This window comes from Macaca nemestrina, chromosome 4 (assembly GCF_043159975.1).
Source record: "Macaca nemestrina isolate mMacNem1 chromosome 4, mMacNem.hap1, whole genome shotgun sequence".
Classification (NCBI taxonomy): Eukaryota; Metazoa; Chordata; class Mammalia; order Primates; family Cercopithecidae; genus Macaca; species Macaca nemestrina.
The window spans coordinates 100571958-100590633 of record NC_092128.1 but is presented as its reverse complement, the minus strand read 5'-3'; the positions used below and the strand labels follow the sequence as shown (position 1 = coordinate 100590633).

The window sequence follows — 18676 nt, the reverse complement described above, 5'->3', positions numbered from 1 at the left end:
ACAGAAAGTTAACAAGGATATCCAGGAATTGAACTCAACTCTGCACTAAGTGGACCTAAGAGACATCTGCAGAACTCTCCACCCCAAACCAACAGAATATACATTCTTCTCAGCACCACATCACACTTATTCCAAAATTGACCACATAGTTGGAAGTAAAGCACTCCTTAGCAAATGTAAAAGGACAGAAATTATAACAAACTGTCTCTCAGACCACAGTGCAATCAAACTAGAACTCAGGACTAAGAAACTCAATCAAAACTGCTCAACTACATGGAAACTGAACAACCCTGCTCCTGAATGACTACTGGGTACATAACGAAATGAAGGCAGAAATAAAGATGTTCTTTGAAACCAATGAGAACAAAGATACAACATACCAGAATCTCTGGGACACATTCAAAGCAGTGTGTAGAGGGAAATTTATAGCACTAAATGCCCACAAGAGAAAGCAGGAAAGATCTAAAATTGACACCCTAACATCACAATTAAAAGAACTAGAGAAGCAAGAGCAAACACATTCAAAAGCTAGCAGAAGGCAAGAAATAACTAAGATCAGAGCAGAACTGAAGGAGAGAGAGACACAAAAAACCCTCCAAAAAATCAATGAATCCAGGAGCTGGTTCTTTGAAAAGATCAACAAAATTGATAGACTGCTAGCAAGACTAATAAAGAAGAAAAGAGAGAAGAATCAAATAGACGCAATAAAAAATGATAAAGGAGATATCACCACCAACCCCACAGAAATACAAACTACCATCAGAGAATACTATAAACACCTCTACGCAAATAAACTAGAAAATCTAGAAGAAATGGAAAATTTCCTGGACACTTACACTCTCCCAATACTAAACCAGGAAGAAGTTGAATCCCTGAATAGACCAATAGCAGGCTCTGAAATTGAGGCAGTAATTAATAGCCTACCAACCAAAAAAAGTCCAGGACCAGACAGATTCACAGCCAAATTCTACCAGAAGTACAAGGAGGAGCTGGTAGCATTCCTTCTGAAACTATTCCAATACCAAAACGTGGCAGAAACACAACAAAAAAAGAGAATTTTAGACCAATATCCCTGATGAACATCGATGCAAAAATCCTCAGTAAAATACTGGCAAACCGAATCCAGCAGCACATCAAAAAGCTTATCCACCATGATCAAGTGGGCTTCATCCCTGGGATGTAAGGCTGGTTCAACATATGCAAATCAATAAACGTACTCCAGCATATAAACAGAACCAAAGACAAAAACCACATGATTATCTCAATAGATATAGAAAAGGCCTTTCACAAAATTCAACAGCCCTTCATGCTAAAAACTCTCAATAAATTCGGTATTGATGGAGCATATCTCAAAATAATAAGAGTTATTTATGGCAAACCCACAGCCAATATCATACTGAATGGGCAAATACTGGAAGCATTCCCTTTGAAAACTGGCACAAGACAGGGATGCCCTCTCTCACCACTCCTATTCAACATAGTGTTAGAAGTTCTGGCTAGGGCAATCAGGCAAGAGAAAGAAATAAAGGGTATTCAGTTAGGAAAAGAAGAAGCCAAATTGTCCGTTTGCAGATGACATGATTGTATATTTAGAAAACCCTATCATCTCAGCCCAAAATCTCCTTGAGCTCATAAGCAACTTCAGCAAAGTCTCAGGATACAAAATTAATGTGCAAAAATCTCAAGCATTCTTATACACCAGTAACAGACAAACAGAGAGCCAAATCAGGAATGAACTTCCATTCACAATTGCTTCAAAGAGAATAAAATACCTACGAATCCAACTTACAAGGGATATAAAGGACTTCTTCAAGGAGAACTACAAACCATAGCTCAGTGAAATAAAAGAGGACACAAACAAATGGAAGAACATACCATGCTCATGGATAGGAAGAATCAATATCGTGAAAATGGCCATACTGCCCAAGGTAATTTATAGATTCAGTGCCATCCCCATCAAGCTGCCAATGACTTTCTTCACAGAATTGGAAAAAACTGCTTTAAAGTTCATATGGAACCAAAAAAGAGCCTGCATTGCCAAGACAATCCTTAGTCAAAAGAACAAAGCTGGAGGCATCACGCTACCTGACTTCAAACTATACTACAAGGCTACAGTAACCAAAACAGCATGGTACTGGTACCAAAACAGAGATATAGACCAATGGAACAGAACAGAGCCCTCAGAAATAATACCACACATCTACAGCCATCTGATCTTTGACAAACCTGAGAAAAACAAGAAATGGGGAAAGGATTCCCTATTTAATAAATGGTGCTGGGAAAACTGGCTAGCCATAAGCAGAAAGCTGAAACTGGATCCTTTCCTTACTCCTTACACAAAAATTAATTCAAGATGGATTAGAGACTTAAATGTTAGACCTAATACCATAAAAACCCTAGAAGAAAACCTAGGTAATACCATTCAGGACATAGGCATGGGCAAGGACTTCATGTCTAAAACACCAAAAGCAATGGCAACAAAAGCCAAAATTGACAAATGGGATCTAATTAAACTAAAGAGCTTCTGCACAGCAAAAGAAACAACCATCAGAGTGAGCAGGCAACCTACAGAATGGGAGAAAATTTTTGCAATCTACTCATCTGACAAAGGGCTAATATCCAGAACCTACAAAAAACTCAAACAAATTTACAAGAAAAAACCAAACAACCCCATCAAAAAGTGGGCAAAGGCTATGAACAGACACTTGTCAAAAGACATTCATACAGCCAACAGATACATGAAAAAATGCTCGTCATCACTGGCCATCAGAGAAATGCAAATCAAAACCACAATGAGATACCATCTCACACCAGTGAGAATGGCAATCATTAAAAAGTCAGGAAACAACAGGTGCTGGAGAGGATGTGGAGAAACAGGAACACTTTTACACTGTTGGTGGGATTGTAAACTAGTTCAACCATTGTGGAAAACAGTATGGCGATTTCTCAAGGATCTAGAACTAGAAATACCATATGACCCAGTCATTGCATTACTGGGTATATACCCAAAGGATTAGAAATCATGCTGCTATAAAGACACATGCACATGTATGTTTATTGCGGCACTATTCACAATAGCAAAGACTTGGAATCAACCCAAATGTTCATCAGTGACAGACTGGATTAAGAAAATGTGGCACATATACACCATGGAATACTATGCAGCCATAAAAAAGGATGAGTTCGTGTCCTTTGTAGGGACATGGGTGCAGGTGGAAACCATCATTCTCAGCAAACTGATTTAAACCGCAAAAACATTAAACCAAACACTGCATGTTCTCACTCATAGGTGGGACTTGAACAATGAGATCACTTGGACATGGGAAGGGGAACATCACACACCGGGGCCTATTATGGGGAGGGGGAGGGGAAAGGGATGGCATTTGGAGTTATAACTGATGTAAATGACGAGTTTTTTACATGGGTGCTGACAAGTTGATGGGTGCAGCACACCAACATGGCACATGTATACATATGTAACAAACCTGCACGTTGTGCACATGTACCCTAGAACTTAAAGTATAATAATAAAAAAAAAATGTGAAAAAAAAGTGTCCTAAAATTGAAAAAAATGTACGAAACTAGTTTTATCTTACAAGAATTTGAAAAATGTTGAAGAGCAGCTCTCAACCCCACCCAAAGCACAGCTGCAGTAAATTCTGAAAGCAGCTTGAAGGCTGGGTTCCGTGGTTCACTCCTGTAATCCCAGCACTTTAGGAGACTGAGGCAGGAGGATTGCTTGAGGCTGGGAATTCAAAACCAGCCCAGTCAACATAGTGAGATCCTGTCTCCACAAAAAATTTTAAAAATTAGCTGGGCAAGGTGATACACCTGAGACAGGACTGCCTGAGCCTAGAGTTCGAGACTACAGTAAGTTATGATCACGCCACTGCACTCCAGCCTGGGTGACAGAGTGAGATGTTGTCTCAAAAAAAAAAAAAAAAAAAAAAAGGTAGCTGGTAAATTATGATAGCAACTGAAACATTACCTTCCTTATAACAGGTTCTGTATTTATCTAGGGGAGGTTATAATTATACAAGGGATATTCAATATATGGCAATTTTATTCTGTCCTTTGTAACTACACAAACTGTGACCAAGAAAAACTTGTCTTATAAGCACAAAATTCTTGCAGTTTCAAAAGGCACATTAAGAGACCAGAGAAATCTCATTCCTATTAGACAAAATTTAAATGCAGAGTGATGGAGAGAGTTCAGATTAGCACCAGGACATACTGCTCTTTCATAATGTCCACTGATGGGAAACTGGGATACGGCCCAGGAATGATGAATTGTAGAGAAAACAGGCATGGATGAAAAAGAGACCATTAATCCAGTTTCTATTTTAAATTAATCTGCAGTTATCTCAGAAATGATCAGTCAAGGGAACTAAAGGGCAGATGAAAACTGTTGGTCTGAACTACTCCCTGCTCCCTTAGATGACCACTAGACTATCTTCCTATCCAATCTCCACCCTCTTTTATGCCATCCTCTATTAGAGATACAATGTGGTATCACTCAAATTCCCTGCTTGGAAGGATTACACATGAAACTTCAACGAGCAGGGGAGAGTTTTAGCTCATATTAGCTATCATTGCCAGGGATGGGGTAGGGGGTTAAAAAAGAGTATTTAAATACCAATTTCATACACTTTGTGTTATCCTGGATTGTTTCACTACAGAAAGTATACTTGACATTTAATTTTTGGCAATCCAGCATCTACCTAGTACTTTTCCACTGATGAAAACTCCCTTCTCCACACTCCATCCATGGGGTTTGGGTGGGGGTGACCAGCTCCAGGGTAGGTATGTGATTTAGGCCTAAATGAAGCTTCACATCCCCTATCCTCAATGATATCCAGAATGGGCAAGTGGCCCAACTGGAGACAATTCTGGGACTTTTGCTGGGACTGGGCAAAGGCATAAAGAAATGAGGACTATTTCTTTTCTCTCTGGTCTTAAGAAAGTTAGCCTGCAGCTGCCTGCAGCAGTTTGCCATCACATAGGACCTAAACATGATTCACACACAAAGGGAATGGGACTGGAAGGATTTGAGGGACAGAAGGAGAAGGAAGAAAATCTGGATGACATTGTTTGAACCCCTTGATCAGCCCACATCATTCCTGAAGGTAAGACACCCCCTAGACTTTTCTATTAAATGAACCAATAAACATCCCTTTTTACTTTAAGCCTGCATGAACTGGGTCTTTCTGCAAACACAAAAGCTCTAAACTATCACATGATCATCTCACAAAACGTACAAAAAGCACTTGACAAAAATCTAACACCCTTTCATAATAAAAATACCTAACAAACTTAGAAGAGAACTTCAACCTGATAAAGACATCTACAAAAAACCCATAGTTAATGTGTATAAGGTGAAAAACAGGATGCTTCCCCTCAAAGATGGGAAACAAGACAAGGATGTTTGTTTTTACCACTTTTAGTCAACACTGTACTAAAGCTTTTAGCCAGGGCAATTAGTCAATAAGTGAAATAAAAGACATCTAGATTGGAAAGGAAGAAGCAAACCCAGCTCTAATCACAGATGGGCTCTTATATATTTAAACAAAAACAAAACGCAAGGAAGCCAGTAAAAAAAACTACTAGAATAAATAAGTTCAGCAAGGAAATAGGATATAAGACTAACATACAATTAAAATTGTATCTCTGTACAGTTGCAATGAACAGTCTGAAAATGAAAGTTTTCAGTACAATGGCGTGACCTGGGCTCACTGCCACCTCCGCCTCCCGAGTTCAAGCGATTCTCCTGCCTTAGCCACCCGAGTAGCTGGGATTACAGGTGCCCGCCACCACACTCGGCTAATTTTTGTATTTTGAGTAGAGACGAGCTTTCACCATATTGGCCAGGCTGGTCTCAAACTCCTGACCTCAGGTGATCCACCCACCTTGGCCTCCCAAAGTGCTGGGATTACAGGCGTGAGGACCACAGCTGACCAACAATAAAATTTTAAAAATAAGTGTAAAACACTGAAAACTACAAAACATTGTTCAAAGAAATTAAAGATTTAAAAATCACTATTCCAAAACTGCTACCAGCTTATTCTTTTCTCACATAGTGCAGTGCCTTTCTATACTTAATGGACAAACAACTGTGTAAAATTTACTTTTAAAAAATCTTAGCCAAAAGGCTTTTCAGTTCAATTAATGTTGAACAATATGTTTTCAATGAGCATAATTTTCTTCAAAAAATGCATTTATATTTGGATTTAAACTGGCATACCTCATGTTAACTTTACACTAAAATTTCTTTTTTTAAATTTCCCAACAGCAACCACCGTTTTTAAGTCAAAATTTCTAAATGGAGATGTTCCTATTCCCTTAAAAGATCCAAACCAAAAGTAATTACTTATGAGTCATACCCACTTCTGACTAGAAAGTACTGTAGCTTCGCTTCATTCTTCTGGCAGCTGCCTTGTGACAAGTGCCTCATCCAAACACATCACTATGAAAAACTGTACTCCATTAAATAGACACTTAAAAGTTTTAAGACTTACATAAAATAAAATTCATTATTTGGTGAACAATTCTGAGTTTTGATAAATGCATAGTCCTTTAATAACCACCGCAATAATCAAGATACAGAAAATTCCATTCTACCAAAATTGTCCCCAAAATTCCCTTGTATTACTCCTTTGTGATCAAGCCTTCCCCTCTCCCTTTACCCTTGGCCAACCACTGTTGTGCTTTCATTTTAAGTTCAAAATATTTCGCAATTTTCTTGGAGACCTTCTCTTTGACCCATAGGCTACTTTGAAGTGTACTGTTTAATTTCCTAATATTTCAGAGGATTCTCTACATCTGTTATTAATTTGTAGTTTACTTCTTTTTTTTTTTTTTTGAGACAGAGTCTTGCTCAGATGCCCAGGTTGGAGTGCAGTGGCGCGATCTCGGCTCACTGCAAGCTCCGCCTCCCAGGTTCACACCATTCTCCTGCCTCAGCCTCCCGAGTAGCTGGGACTACAGGCACCCGCCACTATGCCCGGCTAATTTTTTTGTATTTTTAGTAGAGACGGGGTTTCACCGTGTTAGCCAGGATGGTCTCGATCCCCTGACCTCGTGATCCGCCCGTCTCGGCCTCCCAAAGTGCTGGGATTACAGGCGTAAGCCACCGCGCCCGGTCTGTAGTTTACTTCTATTAAAGACACAGAACATTCTTTTGACAAGTTTTGGCAAGGTTTACTATTATAGCTCAGAATATGGTCTATCTTGGTGAATGTTCTATGTGCATGTGAAAAAAATGCAATATTCTATTGTTGTATTTTGTTCAGTTTATTGTAATAATTACAATGGGCTTATTACATCTTGGCCCAATAATGACTCTTAAATAAACAACTAGTAGAATGCCTACTAGTTAGCCTCATGCTAGAGTATATCATTCTGCCTTTAAGTCTACCACAGTTCCTTCAGAACTTTTGCCTTAAAAATTAAGGTGTTCTGGGAAAGCAGAAGTTCATAATCTTACTGTTTAACAGGAAAAACAATTTAAAAATTAACATATTGTGAATTTTAAAAATCCTTAAGAGGGGTTGGGAGAGGGAGAGGATCAGGAAAAATTAATGAATGCTGGGCTTAATAACTAGGTGATGGGATGATCTGTACAGCAAACAACCATGGCACACATTTATCTATGTAACAAACCTGCACATGTACCCCTGAACTTAAAGTTGAAGATTAAAAAAAAAAAAAAAAAAAATCCGTAAGAACTACTGTTGTGTAGAAATGCAGGAAAAAAAAAAAAAATGAAAAGGGACTATTTAAACTCTTTCTAGAAAAGTTAGCCAAAAGTAAAGAAAAAAAGTGAACAAAAGGTGCTTTTTCATTAACAATAAGAGGAAAAATTAGTGACCATAATAAAGGGGGAACAGAACGGGAGAAAGAAAAGGTTAAGTCCCTTAACTTCTTTCAGCTTTAGTTTCCTTTTCTACAAAATTTCAGCTGGAGTTTAGATGATGCCTAGAAGTCTCTCTCAGCTTTCAAAACCTATCCTAACACAAAGTAACAGAAAACTCCCATCTTTCCCAGAATCTGATTCAAGAGATAGTAACTGCCAGGTACGGTGGCTCATGGGGCAGAAGGATCAGTTGAGGCCAGGAGTTCAAGACCAGCTTGGGCAACATAGCAAGACCCTGTTTCCAAACAAATTTTTTTAAATAAAAAAAGAGAAAGTAACTAATGCCAAGAAAAAAAGTGAAATTAATGTCTTGATAGGATTGACAATCTGAAATGTTGAGTCAAGACAATTTATTCATTATAAATTATGGTTTCTATGTTCATAACCCATGTATATTATGATATCATATATTACGTATGCTATATAGAGATTTTAATAGTGAAATAATCTACCATTTTAAATTGAAGCAAAGCAGAGCTATTCATTTACTACCCCTGACCTCCATAGCCTTGGTGTTTTCTAATGTCCAACCTGAGCGCTCAGCCATACCTCATCCCATTAGAGCCCTCCCCAACCTCAGCTTCTCTAGGGGAGTTCCAGACAGGGATGTGGACAGCAAAGCCTTGGGTTCCTCTGCCAGGTCAGTCAGTAAGAGTTCTGTTGTAGCTGGGCAGGACGGAAGAAAGAAGAAACACTCCTCATTGTAACAGTTAACCAAGCATTAGCTAAATTATAGGCTTCTTAATTTACCATTAATTAATTCACAAAGCATTTTCTGAGCAGTTATAATTTGTCAGGTTTGGAGATTTAGAGAAAAGATCCCAGCTTCAAGGAGCGACAGATTAGTTGAGAGTCTACCATGTAGATGGTGAGAAGACCAACTATAATTACAATACATTATATCAAATTATCTTTAAAACCTTCTGCTAGAAGATGTAGGTCACCTCTCCTGTGTGCTTTGAGCTACCAAACTAAATATTTATTTGTTCTGCACACTGCTTCTCATATGTCTTACCAGCACCTTAACTCAAGACAATGGAGTGAGGAAACCATGGTTTAAGTTCAGACTCATAACATCCAGGTATGTCATCTTGAGGACACTACTTAATTCCTCTGGGCATTATTTCTCTTATATCTATCTATCTATCTATCTATCTATCTATCTATCTATCTCATCCTATCCTATCCTATCCTATCCTATCCTATCCTATCTACCTGAGACAGAGTCTTACACTATCTATTTGCGACAGTCTTGCTCTGTCACCCATCTATCCATCTGAGACAGAGTCTCTATCTATCTGTCTGTCTGTCTGTCTGTCTGTCTATCTACCTACCTATGTATCTGCAACAGAGTCTCGTTCTGTTGCCCAGGCTGGAACACAGGTGTGATCTTGGCTCACTGCAACCTCTTAGCTCACTGCAACCTCCACCTTCTGGGTTCAAACAATTCTGCTGCCTCAGCCTCCCAAGTAGCTGGGATTACACGCGTGTGCCACCACGCCCAGCTAATTTTTGTATTTTTATTACAGACTGGGCTTCACCATGTTGGCCAGGCTGGTCTCAAACTCCTGGCCTCAAGCGATCTGCCCACCTCAGCTTCCCACACCATTACAGGTGTGAGCCACCATGCCCGGTCTACAATGGACTTTTAATTAAGAATATATAGCTGGGTGAGGTGGCTCATGCCTGGGATTCCAGCACTTTGGGAGGCCAAGAAGGGTGGATCACGAGGTCAGGAGTTCAAGACCAGCCTGGCCAACATAGTGAAACCTCGTCTCTACTAAAAATACAAAAAAAAAAAAAAATTAGGCAGACATGGTGGCAGGCACCTGTAATCCCAGCTACTTGGGAGGCTGAGGCAGAGAATCGCTTGAACCCGGGAGGCGAAGGCTGCAGTGAGCCGAGATTGCGCCACTGCACTCCAACCTGGGTGACAGAGCGAAACTGTCTCGAAATAAATAAATAAGAATATATAAAGAGCTCTCACAACTCAGTAATAAAAACAATTAACTTTTAAAAATGGGTTAAAGATTTGAACAGACACTTCACAATGGAAGAGACAGCAATGGCCAATAATTATATCAGAAAGAATCCACGAGGAACCACAATTTGCAAATAGAAGGCTGAATACACAGAGACCAAAGTTTCTGGGCATCATTAATCAAAACAGTGATCTAATTAACCTACCCTTAAAGTGAACTAGGAACCTGCCTGGTACACAGTGGAGCATGTCTGCAGAGTATCTGACACTAACGGGCATGATCCAGAAACTGCTAACATTAAGCTAAATATCCACAGCATATTCTTAACAAACCTAAGTACGGCTATTATTGTTGCTGTCATTTTAAAACTGAGATTCAGGAAGATTAAGTAACTTGCTCAAGGTATTAGCACTACTAAGTAGTGGAGCAAAGGTTCAAACTCAGGGCTCTCTGACTCCAACCTTTTACACTTAAGCATTGGTGCAATGCTGGCTTGTGACTTTATCACTAAAACCATAAATTACACGGTAAAGAGTTGAGCACTGAATATCCAGGTTAAAAAAAAAAAAAAAAAAAAAGTTGTACCCTTACCTCATATCGTACACAAAAATTAATGCAAAATGGATGAGAATTAAATGTAAGAGCTAAAAACTATTTTTAAAACCTTAAGAGTAAATCTTCATGACCTTGGGTTTGGCAATGGTTTCCTAAGACAATGTAACACCAAAAACAAACAATAAAAGAAAAAACTGATGAGACTACATCAAAATTTAAAACTTTTGTGTTGCACATGATACCAGGAGGAAAATGAAAAAGACAACCTACAGAAAAGAAAATACAGTTGATCCTTGAATACCATGGGTTTGAATTTCAAGGGTGCACATGCGGATTTTCTTCCACTTCTGCTACTCTGACATAGCAAAGCCAACCCCTCCCCTTCCTCTTCCTCTGCCTCCTTAATGTGAAGACAGCAAGAATGAAGACCTTTACGATGATCCACTTCCATTTTATGAATAGTAAATGTATTTCTCTTCCTTATAATTTTCTTCATAACCCTTTCTTTGGCTTACTTTATTGTAGGAATGCAGTATACAATACATATGACATATAACATATGTGTTAATTGTTAAAGTTATTCATAAGGCTTTTCATCATAAGGCTTTTGGTTATTCGCAGGCTACTGGTTAAGATTTTGGGGGAGTCGAAAGTTACATGCAGATTTTTTGACTGTGGGGGTTGATACCCCAACTCATGCATTGTTCATGGGTCAACTATATTTGCAAATCATCTATCTAACAAGGAACTTATATCCAGAATAAAGAATTCTTGGCCGGGTGCAGTGGCTCACACCTGTAATCCTAGCACTTTGGGAGGCTGAGGCAGGCGGATCATCTGAGGTCAGGAGTTCGAGACCAGCCTGGCCAACATGGTGAAACTCCGTTTCTACTAAAAATTCAAAAATTAGCCGGGCATGGTGGCAGGCACCTGTAATCCCAGCTACTAGGGAGACTGAGGCAGGAGAATCGCTTAAACTCGGGAGGCGGAGGTTGCAGTGAGCAGAGATCGCACCACTGCACTCCAGCCTGGGTGACAGAGTAAGACTCTATCTCCAAAAAAGAAAAAACTCTTACAACTCTATAATGAAAAAATAACCCAAACAAATGGGCAAAAAATGCAGACATTTTTCCAAACTAGATATACAAATGGATAATCAGCATATAAAAAGATAATCAACATCAAGTCAGAGAAATATAAATCAAAACCATGAGACACCATTTCACATCCACTAGGATAGCTATACTAAGACAATAATGAGGTTGATGAGAATGTGAAGACAGAAACTTCTTTGATTACTGATGAGAATGTAAAATGGTGTAGTCACTACGGAAAACTATTTGGTAGTCTCCCAAATTATTAAATAGTTATCATATGACTCCAGCAATTCCACTCCTAGGTATTATAGATATCCAAGAGAAATGAAATCATGTCTATACAAAAACTTGTACATGACTGTTCACAGCAGTGTTATTTTATAATAATTAACAAAAACAAAAACAAGAAGAACAGCCCAATCCAAATGTTCTTCAACTGAGAATGGATAAATAAAACACGATATACACATACAATGAAATATTATTTGGTAATAAAAAGGAATGAAGTTCTGATACATGCGATCCAAAAAAAACATTATGCTATGGAAAAGAAGCTAGCCACAAAAGACCACATATTATATAATTCCAATTATACAAACTGCCTAGAAGAGGCAAATCTGTGCAGACAGATTCGTGATTGCCAACAGCGAAGGGCAGGTGTAGGAGTGACTGCTAATGGGTACGGGTTTCTTTCTGGGATAATGAAAATGTTCTAAAATTGATCATGGTAATAGTTACACTTTTTATATATACTAAAATCACTGACTTGTACATTTTAAATGGATGAATTTTATGGTTTATGAATTAACTCCATAAAGATGTTAAAATGTTAACAACAAAAAGGGTTGACCAGTGGTTGAGAAACCAGGAATCCTCATATTCCAGATGTCTTCCTGGTACTGTTTACACAGCACTAGTATATAGGGCAAGAGTCACCTTCCTCCACCTGAGGGGAAACAAAATTATAGCACATCCTTAATGAAGACCACCTGGCCAGTATGATGCAGGCTTTTGTTATTTTCAGAATGCAGTAATGCAATGTGCCTGAGCCTTAACCTGCTGGAGAGGCGCAAGCAGCCTGCGGCTGGCTAGAGTTCATGATAGCAGCCCTCCTATCAGTTGAGTGGGCAGGAAAAGGACCTAAAACTACAAAGTAGAAAGTACAGGTTAGGAAATTTCCTTGTGGCAAAACATATGCACAACATTGGGCGTCAAAGCTTTCTTCACTCCTGAATTCCTCTCCACTTCCCACTCCCGAAATAGAGTCTGCTATTCTAGGTCAAACATACTTTAAATATAGGTACATTATGAATCAGCTAGAATTACATAATGATCAAGCAAGAAGGACCTTTAAAAGTATTGTCTAATGGAGCACTGACTCTGAAGCCACTTAATAAGTGGCTGTGTGACCTTCAGCAAATCCATGTCTCTATACCTCAGTGTCTTCATCTGGAAAATGGGCATAATAAAGGCAACTGTTTTCTGAAATTGCTGCAAAGACTGAGTTAATCCATGTAAAATGTTTAGAAAAGTGCTTGGCACACTGTAAGTACTAATAAATTTTTAACTGTTCTTATAATTATAAACTGGTAAATCCCATTATTTTCATGGAGGAAGACGCTAAGGCTCAGAATGCTAAAGTGACCCTGCAGTTGGCAGTAACAGGGCTGTTTGCCAGGCTTCAGGTCTCTTTGACTCCTCAACCAGTGTTCTAGAGCATTAATGTGTACCCCTGCATGTATGATACTCCTTGACTAACTTTTAGGTCTTGAAAGACACAAATTAACAAATACAGTGCTTCTTTAGAAGCGTATCTCATACAATATGGGAATCTGTAACATGTTTTTAATTCACTCTCTTTTCATCCCAAGTTTAACCTTCTAACATCTGAAGAAAGGTACTGGCACTAAATCCCGGAATGTCCAAAAGGCAGGATGGCACCAGACTGTAAGAGAAAATACACGTAAACTTTTTTTTTTAATATTTCATTGAAGGAGGATAGAATACCTGAATACGCTTAGCATTTAAAGAAAGAGACTTCTTTTCTCTTTCTGCATTCTAGAAATACACTCATGTAAACCTCAGATGCTATTATCAGGGCTTGATGAGTTCTAACTTTCAGTAATGAATACCTATCAATTTAAAATTCAAGAGGCAAAAGAAGCTCACAAAATAATAATACGTAGTATTTAGTGAAGTACAATAAATGCAGCAGGATACAAAGATGTAACCAGAAAACATTCTATGCTACACTAAAGCCAGAGTAAGCTTTTAAACAATCTCATCACTTCTCTTTCTTTCATAGATGCATGCATGCATGTACCCACATGCACACACACAATCACATCACAGTGTTTAAACCAGCCTATGAGGCCCTGAAATATCTGGCCTCCTGCACACCCCTGCATCTTTGTTGGAGCCTCACTCTCCTCAGCTCTCAGCCAGACGGGTCCTCTTTCCTTTCCTCAAACTCACACGTCTCTCTTCTGCTTTGGGGCCTTGACACTGGCATTCCCTGTGCCTGAAAAGTTCTTTACTTCCTCTAACTACACTTCTGCCTTGGCCTCTCCAACGAACTATTAACAGCTTGATTTATCCTTCAGACTCTGCTTAAACTTTTCCTCAAAGCAGCTTTCTCTAACAACCTGCACTAGCCTCTTTGCCCTCCCTCCTCCCCAACCAATCACACACAATGAAACATGGTTCTAACCACTTATCCAATAAATATCTTTCTTCCCCCACCAGACTGTAGGCTCAAGAAGGGCACTGCCTTTGTTCAACATTCCTTCCCCTGTGCCTAGCACAGTAGATGTTGAATGAAATTAACAACATCCCCTAAGGATTCAAAAGACCAAGTGATAAACTGATTTCCTAACTTCACTCAAATTTGACACAAGGCATCCCATATCAAGCTGTCAGCATGACAAATACACAAACCACACAAACAGAGGCATGGGTTATACACTACCTTTGGAGAAAAATTCAGAATGAACAAAAACTTGGATTGGGATTACATGTATTTTAAAGTTACCATGTGTAAACCTACAAGAAAAAAAAAGTTACTTTTTAAAACAAGCTTCAGAAAAAGAAAAAGTAACTTGTCACTAACACAACATGCTCATTTTGGAAGACCAAGTAGAAAAGTGGAGAGTGGAGGAAACAAGAATGCATGTGATCCTCCTAGGCTATTACCATTTCTTTCCCAAGTAAATTTATCTCCTAAAAGGAGAGAATATGCCGAACCATCATTCTAAGTGTATCTGGAAAAGTACCCAGTGGCGTGATGGGCTTCTATGAACAGTATGCCTACAAGGACGGGGCACGCGGGTTAAGGGAACAAGCAGCATCATGTAAAGCTGTCTTTGGCAATGGCTCCAGTGCCCTCTTCTTCAGGGTTTCCACCCTAGCACCACTCACAGCATTAAGTTCTCTTACTTTGGGAAGAAAAAAGTAGACTCTTTTTAGGAACAGATAGGAATCACAAGACAAAGATTCCAAAAGATCCTTCTAGAGAGTTCTGCTTTATTGAAGGATACACAAGGACAGTCAGCAACAATAACAGCAAAAGCATTTCACTACCAGGAAATAGTTACTGTATCAAGAGACTAAACTTTCCATATAGAATGGAGAAGGAAAAGGGGGGGGGGGAACCCCACAGAACAACAAAAAAAGTTGGGGGTGGGGAAGAATGGGAAAAAAAGAAGAGTGTCGAAGATGAAAGAAAAAAAGGTAAAAAGTGTGTGTAATGAATCGAAAGGATTGAAGGACCAGCAACTAAATTTTACTCAAGTATATGCATCTGAGAGCTTAAAGAGACCTCAAGAGGAAAACTGCCAGGTCAAGCCTCCTCCCCTTAGGTTAGCAGTGCTGATCAGCCTCTGGCATCCACCAAACCAAAGCCTAGCTTTGAGTTACTGTCATCTAATCTAATTGCGGACATCACGGAAGGTCCTTGAAGCAAACAAGAAAAACCTCTTCTCATTTAGGCTCTACTAATGATTACAGAAAAAAATAAACAGGCGAACTCACTGCTAATTATACTAGGCAAAGGGAAGAGATTCTGGGTACGCTCAACAGGGGCACCTTTGGCTGTGCTATGTGTGACCTCCTCGAAGTTACTATGCCAACTGATCCTCCCACACACACCCATTCTTAAAACACCCGGCGCATTACCATACTACAACCTTTTAAAAATTATCCCACAAAAGAAAGGAAAACGTCTCTCACCCACTCTAAGGGATACTGGGAACATTTCTGCTTTCAAACACACTGCCTTTAAAATTTTAAAGACCTAATCTATTCTCTGTGATAAAAAGTTTACTTCCAAAAAATTGGCTAGCACAGTTTCCAGCATATAGTAGGCTTTTTTTAAATACTAGTTGCATACATGAAAAGAATGATCGTTTTGAATAATTTTCACAGCTGTAGAATAGTTACAACCTTCTCAAGATATGAAGCTTTTACCTCCACAAACCAGCAAAAAGGGCGGGTACTATTTTAAAGCCAATCTGTAAGGCACGGCAAGAAAGTTGCAAATATTTGCATTCATTTAACGGTAATTTCAGAGTCTGTAAAACAAAAGGAAATGCTCAACGAGAAAATATAAAAACCTTGTGCAGAGCTTTGAAACTGTGGAGTTGGGACTCTGACACCTTGGTGTGCACGCAGATGACTCAGAAGGTGACAAAGGGAAAATGTTTGCACTGAGGACTTTGATAAAGGATCTTTCCCCTGTGGAATTCCAGGTTACTGCTGGCATTCTTCTGAAACCTTCCAACCTAGCTGCGAGCCAAGGGAGTCCGGTTCCTTCGCCAAAATTCAAGAGATTCCCAGAGGACCCCACGGCGGGACGTCTGCGCTTTCCTCCCGCTGCCATGAGAGCACCGTGCCTTTCAAGTCATCCCAAATCTCAGTCTTTGTAGCCTTCCTTGAAGCAAAAGGGCAGCCACAGCTCTTACCCAATCCCAAGAGAGGGCCGTGTCGTCCAGCAGGGTGACACGGTCCCGTGAGAGAACTGCTTTGGGAAATACTCCCGGTCCACGCTGGCCTCAGGAAAGGGCCGTGACCCCCGCCCCGGACGAGTCCAGACACCGCCCTCCCGCAGCACAGACAAAGGACCGGCCCCCAGCGCGCCCCTGGCCCGGCGCGGCCACTCACCGCTCAAATAGTTGGTCCACTTGTACAGCACCCCCTCCATGGCGCCCGCTGCCACTCGGCCCACGCCCGCCGGCCCCCTCACTGCCCCAGACCCCAGGAGGCGAGGAGCACCGGCAGCAGGGCCATCACCCGGCGCGGCCCAGACGCCCACTCCCGGCGCCCGGGCGCGGTGTGGGGACGCCCGGTCCGCCTCACATCCTCGGCCCGGGGGCGGGGTCACTGCGGCGGCCTCGGCGCGAGAAGCCCAGTCAGCCGGTGAGCCCGTGCTGCGAAGCCAGGCACGCTGTTCACAAGGAGGCACGGGCTCGAGCCCTACGTGGATCGGAGGGGCAGCCGAAGCACCCGAAGTGCTGCGACCGAGCTGCCGGTCGCAGGCGGCGCCACGGCGCACTACCTGAACCCTCGACCCGCCGGGCCCGGTACGCGCTCACGCATGCCCAGTGCGCCGCTCGCGCGCCCCTTCCCAAAATCCACTCCGGGATTTTGCGGCGGCAGCGGCGAGGCGGACTTTGTGGGCAAGGCACGCAGGGAAATTGAGTCCTGAGACGCGGACGGGTGACTAGGCGATGGGAGGAGGAACGCCCCTGAGACAAGTGTGGAGCACAGTTCTGACTGTAAAGGGTGCCTGACGTTTGGGGGTCTACGTGACCTCTCACGATACCCCCTGTGTTCTTTTTCCAAAGCTGCCTAATTGATCTCACACACTTTGAGGTAGCCGATAATAGGGCGTAAAGAGATGATTGGAATTTCAGGGTAGAATACTATGAGGCCAGTGTAAACAGGTGTTGTCCAGACTCTAAGGTCTTGCTACTGGAAGTGTTGGTCCACTGACTCGGAGCATTGACATCACCTAAGAAAGAGCTTGTTAGAAATGCAGAATCTTGCACCCACCCCAGACCTCCATAATCAAAATCTGCATTTTAAACAAGATCTCCAGGAGGATTCCTATGCACATAGAGTGCGGAAATGCACTGTGCTAAGGATATTTGACCAGAAAAAAATGTTAACTACAGATTAAGTGGAAAGAGAAGGTGAGAAAAGAGTACAATACGATTTAAATCGCTTTAGGTATATGTTACAGAAGCATGCACCAAAATATTAAGAGGATTATTTGCGGCTGGTGGTGGTACCGACGAGCTTTCTTTTTCTTTAGTGTAAAGTTGCCTGATTTAGTAAATAAAAATGCAAAACAATTATTCGTTATGTATCTGAAATTCCAATTTAATTCGACTCCCCAATTTTATCTGGAAATCCTACTTTAGTGCTTTCCAATTTCTTCCAAATTGACTACAATGAACATGCATTGCTTTTGAACTTAGGCGAAAAATAGAAAACTAGAAAATGTAAACTAAGATGAGTGTGTAATTCGTAGCCATGATTACCATTTCTTCTTTAAAGCGGAAGTCTGCAAGTCGTAACTCATTATTTACCCTCTAAGGTAACTTAAGGAATAAATTATTAGCAGCCATAACATGACGTGGTGCTGTGGAATGAATCAGACCTGGTTTGAAGGCAGAGCTCATCTGCTTCTGGGCCAAATAACCTTAAGCAGGACAGTTAATCTCTCCTGGTCTAAATTTACTTCTCTTTTTAATGGGAAAAAAAGAACCTGCCTTACTGGTTGTAGCGAGGTTCATGCAACAGGAACGCGCTTTGTGATTCCTAAAGCACTATGTCAGTCTTTACAGTTTACGAGCAATAGCAAAATCCTAGGATCGTGGCATCTTGGAGGACCGCTCTCCAACGGCGAGAGTAAACGAGACTTTCCTGGAACCCCGACTGTTTCATAAGGCCCCGGGACTCTTCCTACGTCTCTCAGCGGGGCTCTTCAAAGAGATAAATCAGCCGGAGGAGTTTCCGGTTATGTCTGCGCCCCACCACTCTCCCAAAATCCACGTGGGTTGAATTCTGAAAACCCCCGGGCTCTAGGACCACACTGGATGATCCGCCGCTTGGCAGCTGCCCGGCTCAAC

At 40.9% G+C, this 18676-nt stretch overlaps 1 protein-coding gene across 4 annotated transcripts in view; it reads right to left on the bottom strand.

The window, feature by feature from the left end:
• Positions 1–18676, bottom strand: part of LOC105475799 (pleckstrin homology domain containing A8) — a 137357-nt gene that overhangs the window by 81915 nt on the left and 36766 nt on the right. For 2 of the 4 annotated variants that reach the window (XM_024790902.2, XM_071094988.1), the window contains exon 1: positions 16704–17115. The exons of 1 other annotated variant lie outside the window; for it this stretch is intronic. In XM_024790902.2, coding sequence (XP_024646670.2) covers positions 16704–16743 — 40 coding nt within the window. In that variant the 5' untranslated portion in view covers positions 16744–17115. Of the gene's footprint in view, positions 1–16703; positions 17130–18676 lie in introns of those variants that run through there. One more of the 4 variants, XM_011731317.2, reaches the window with a different exon arrangement.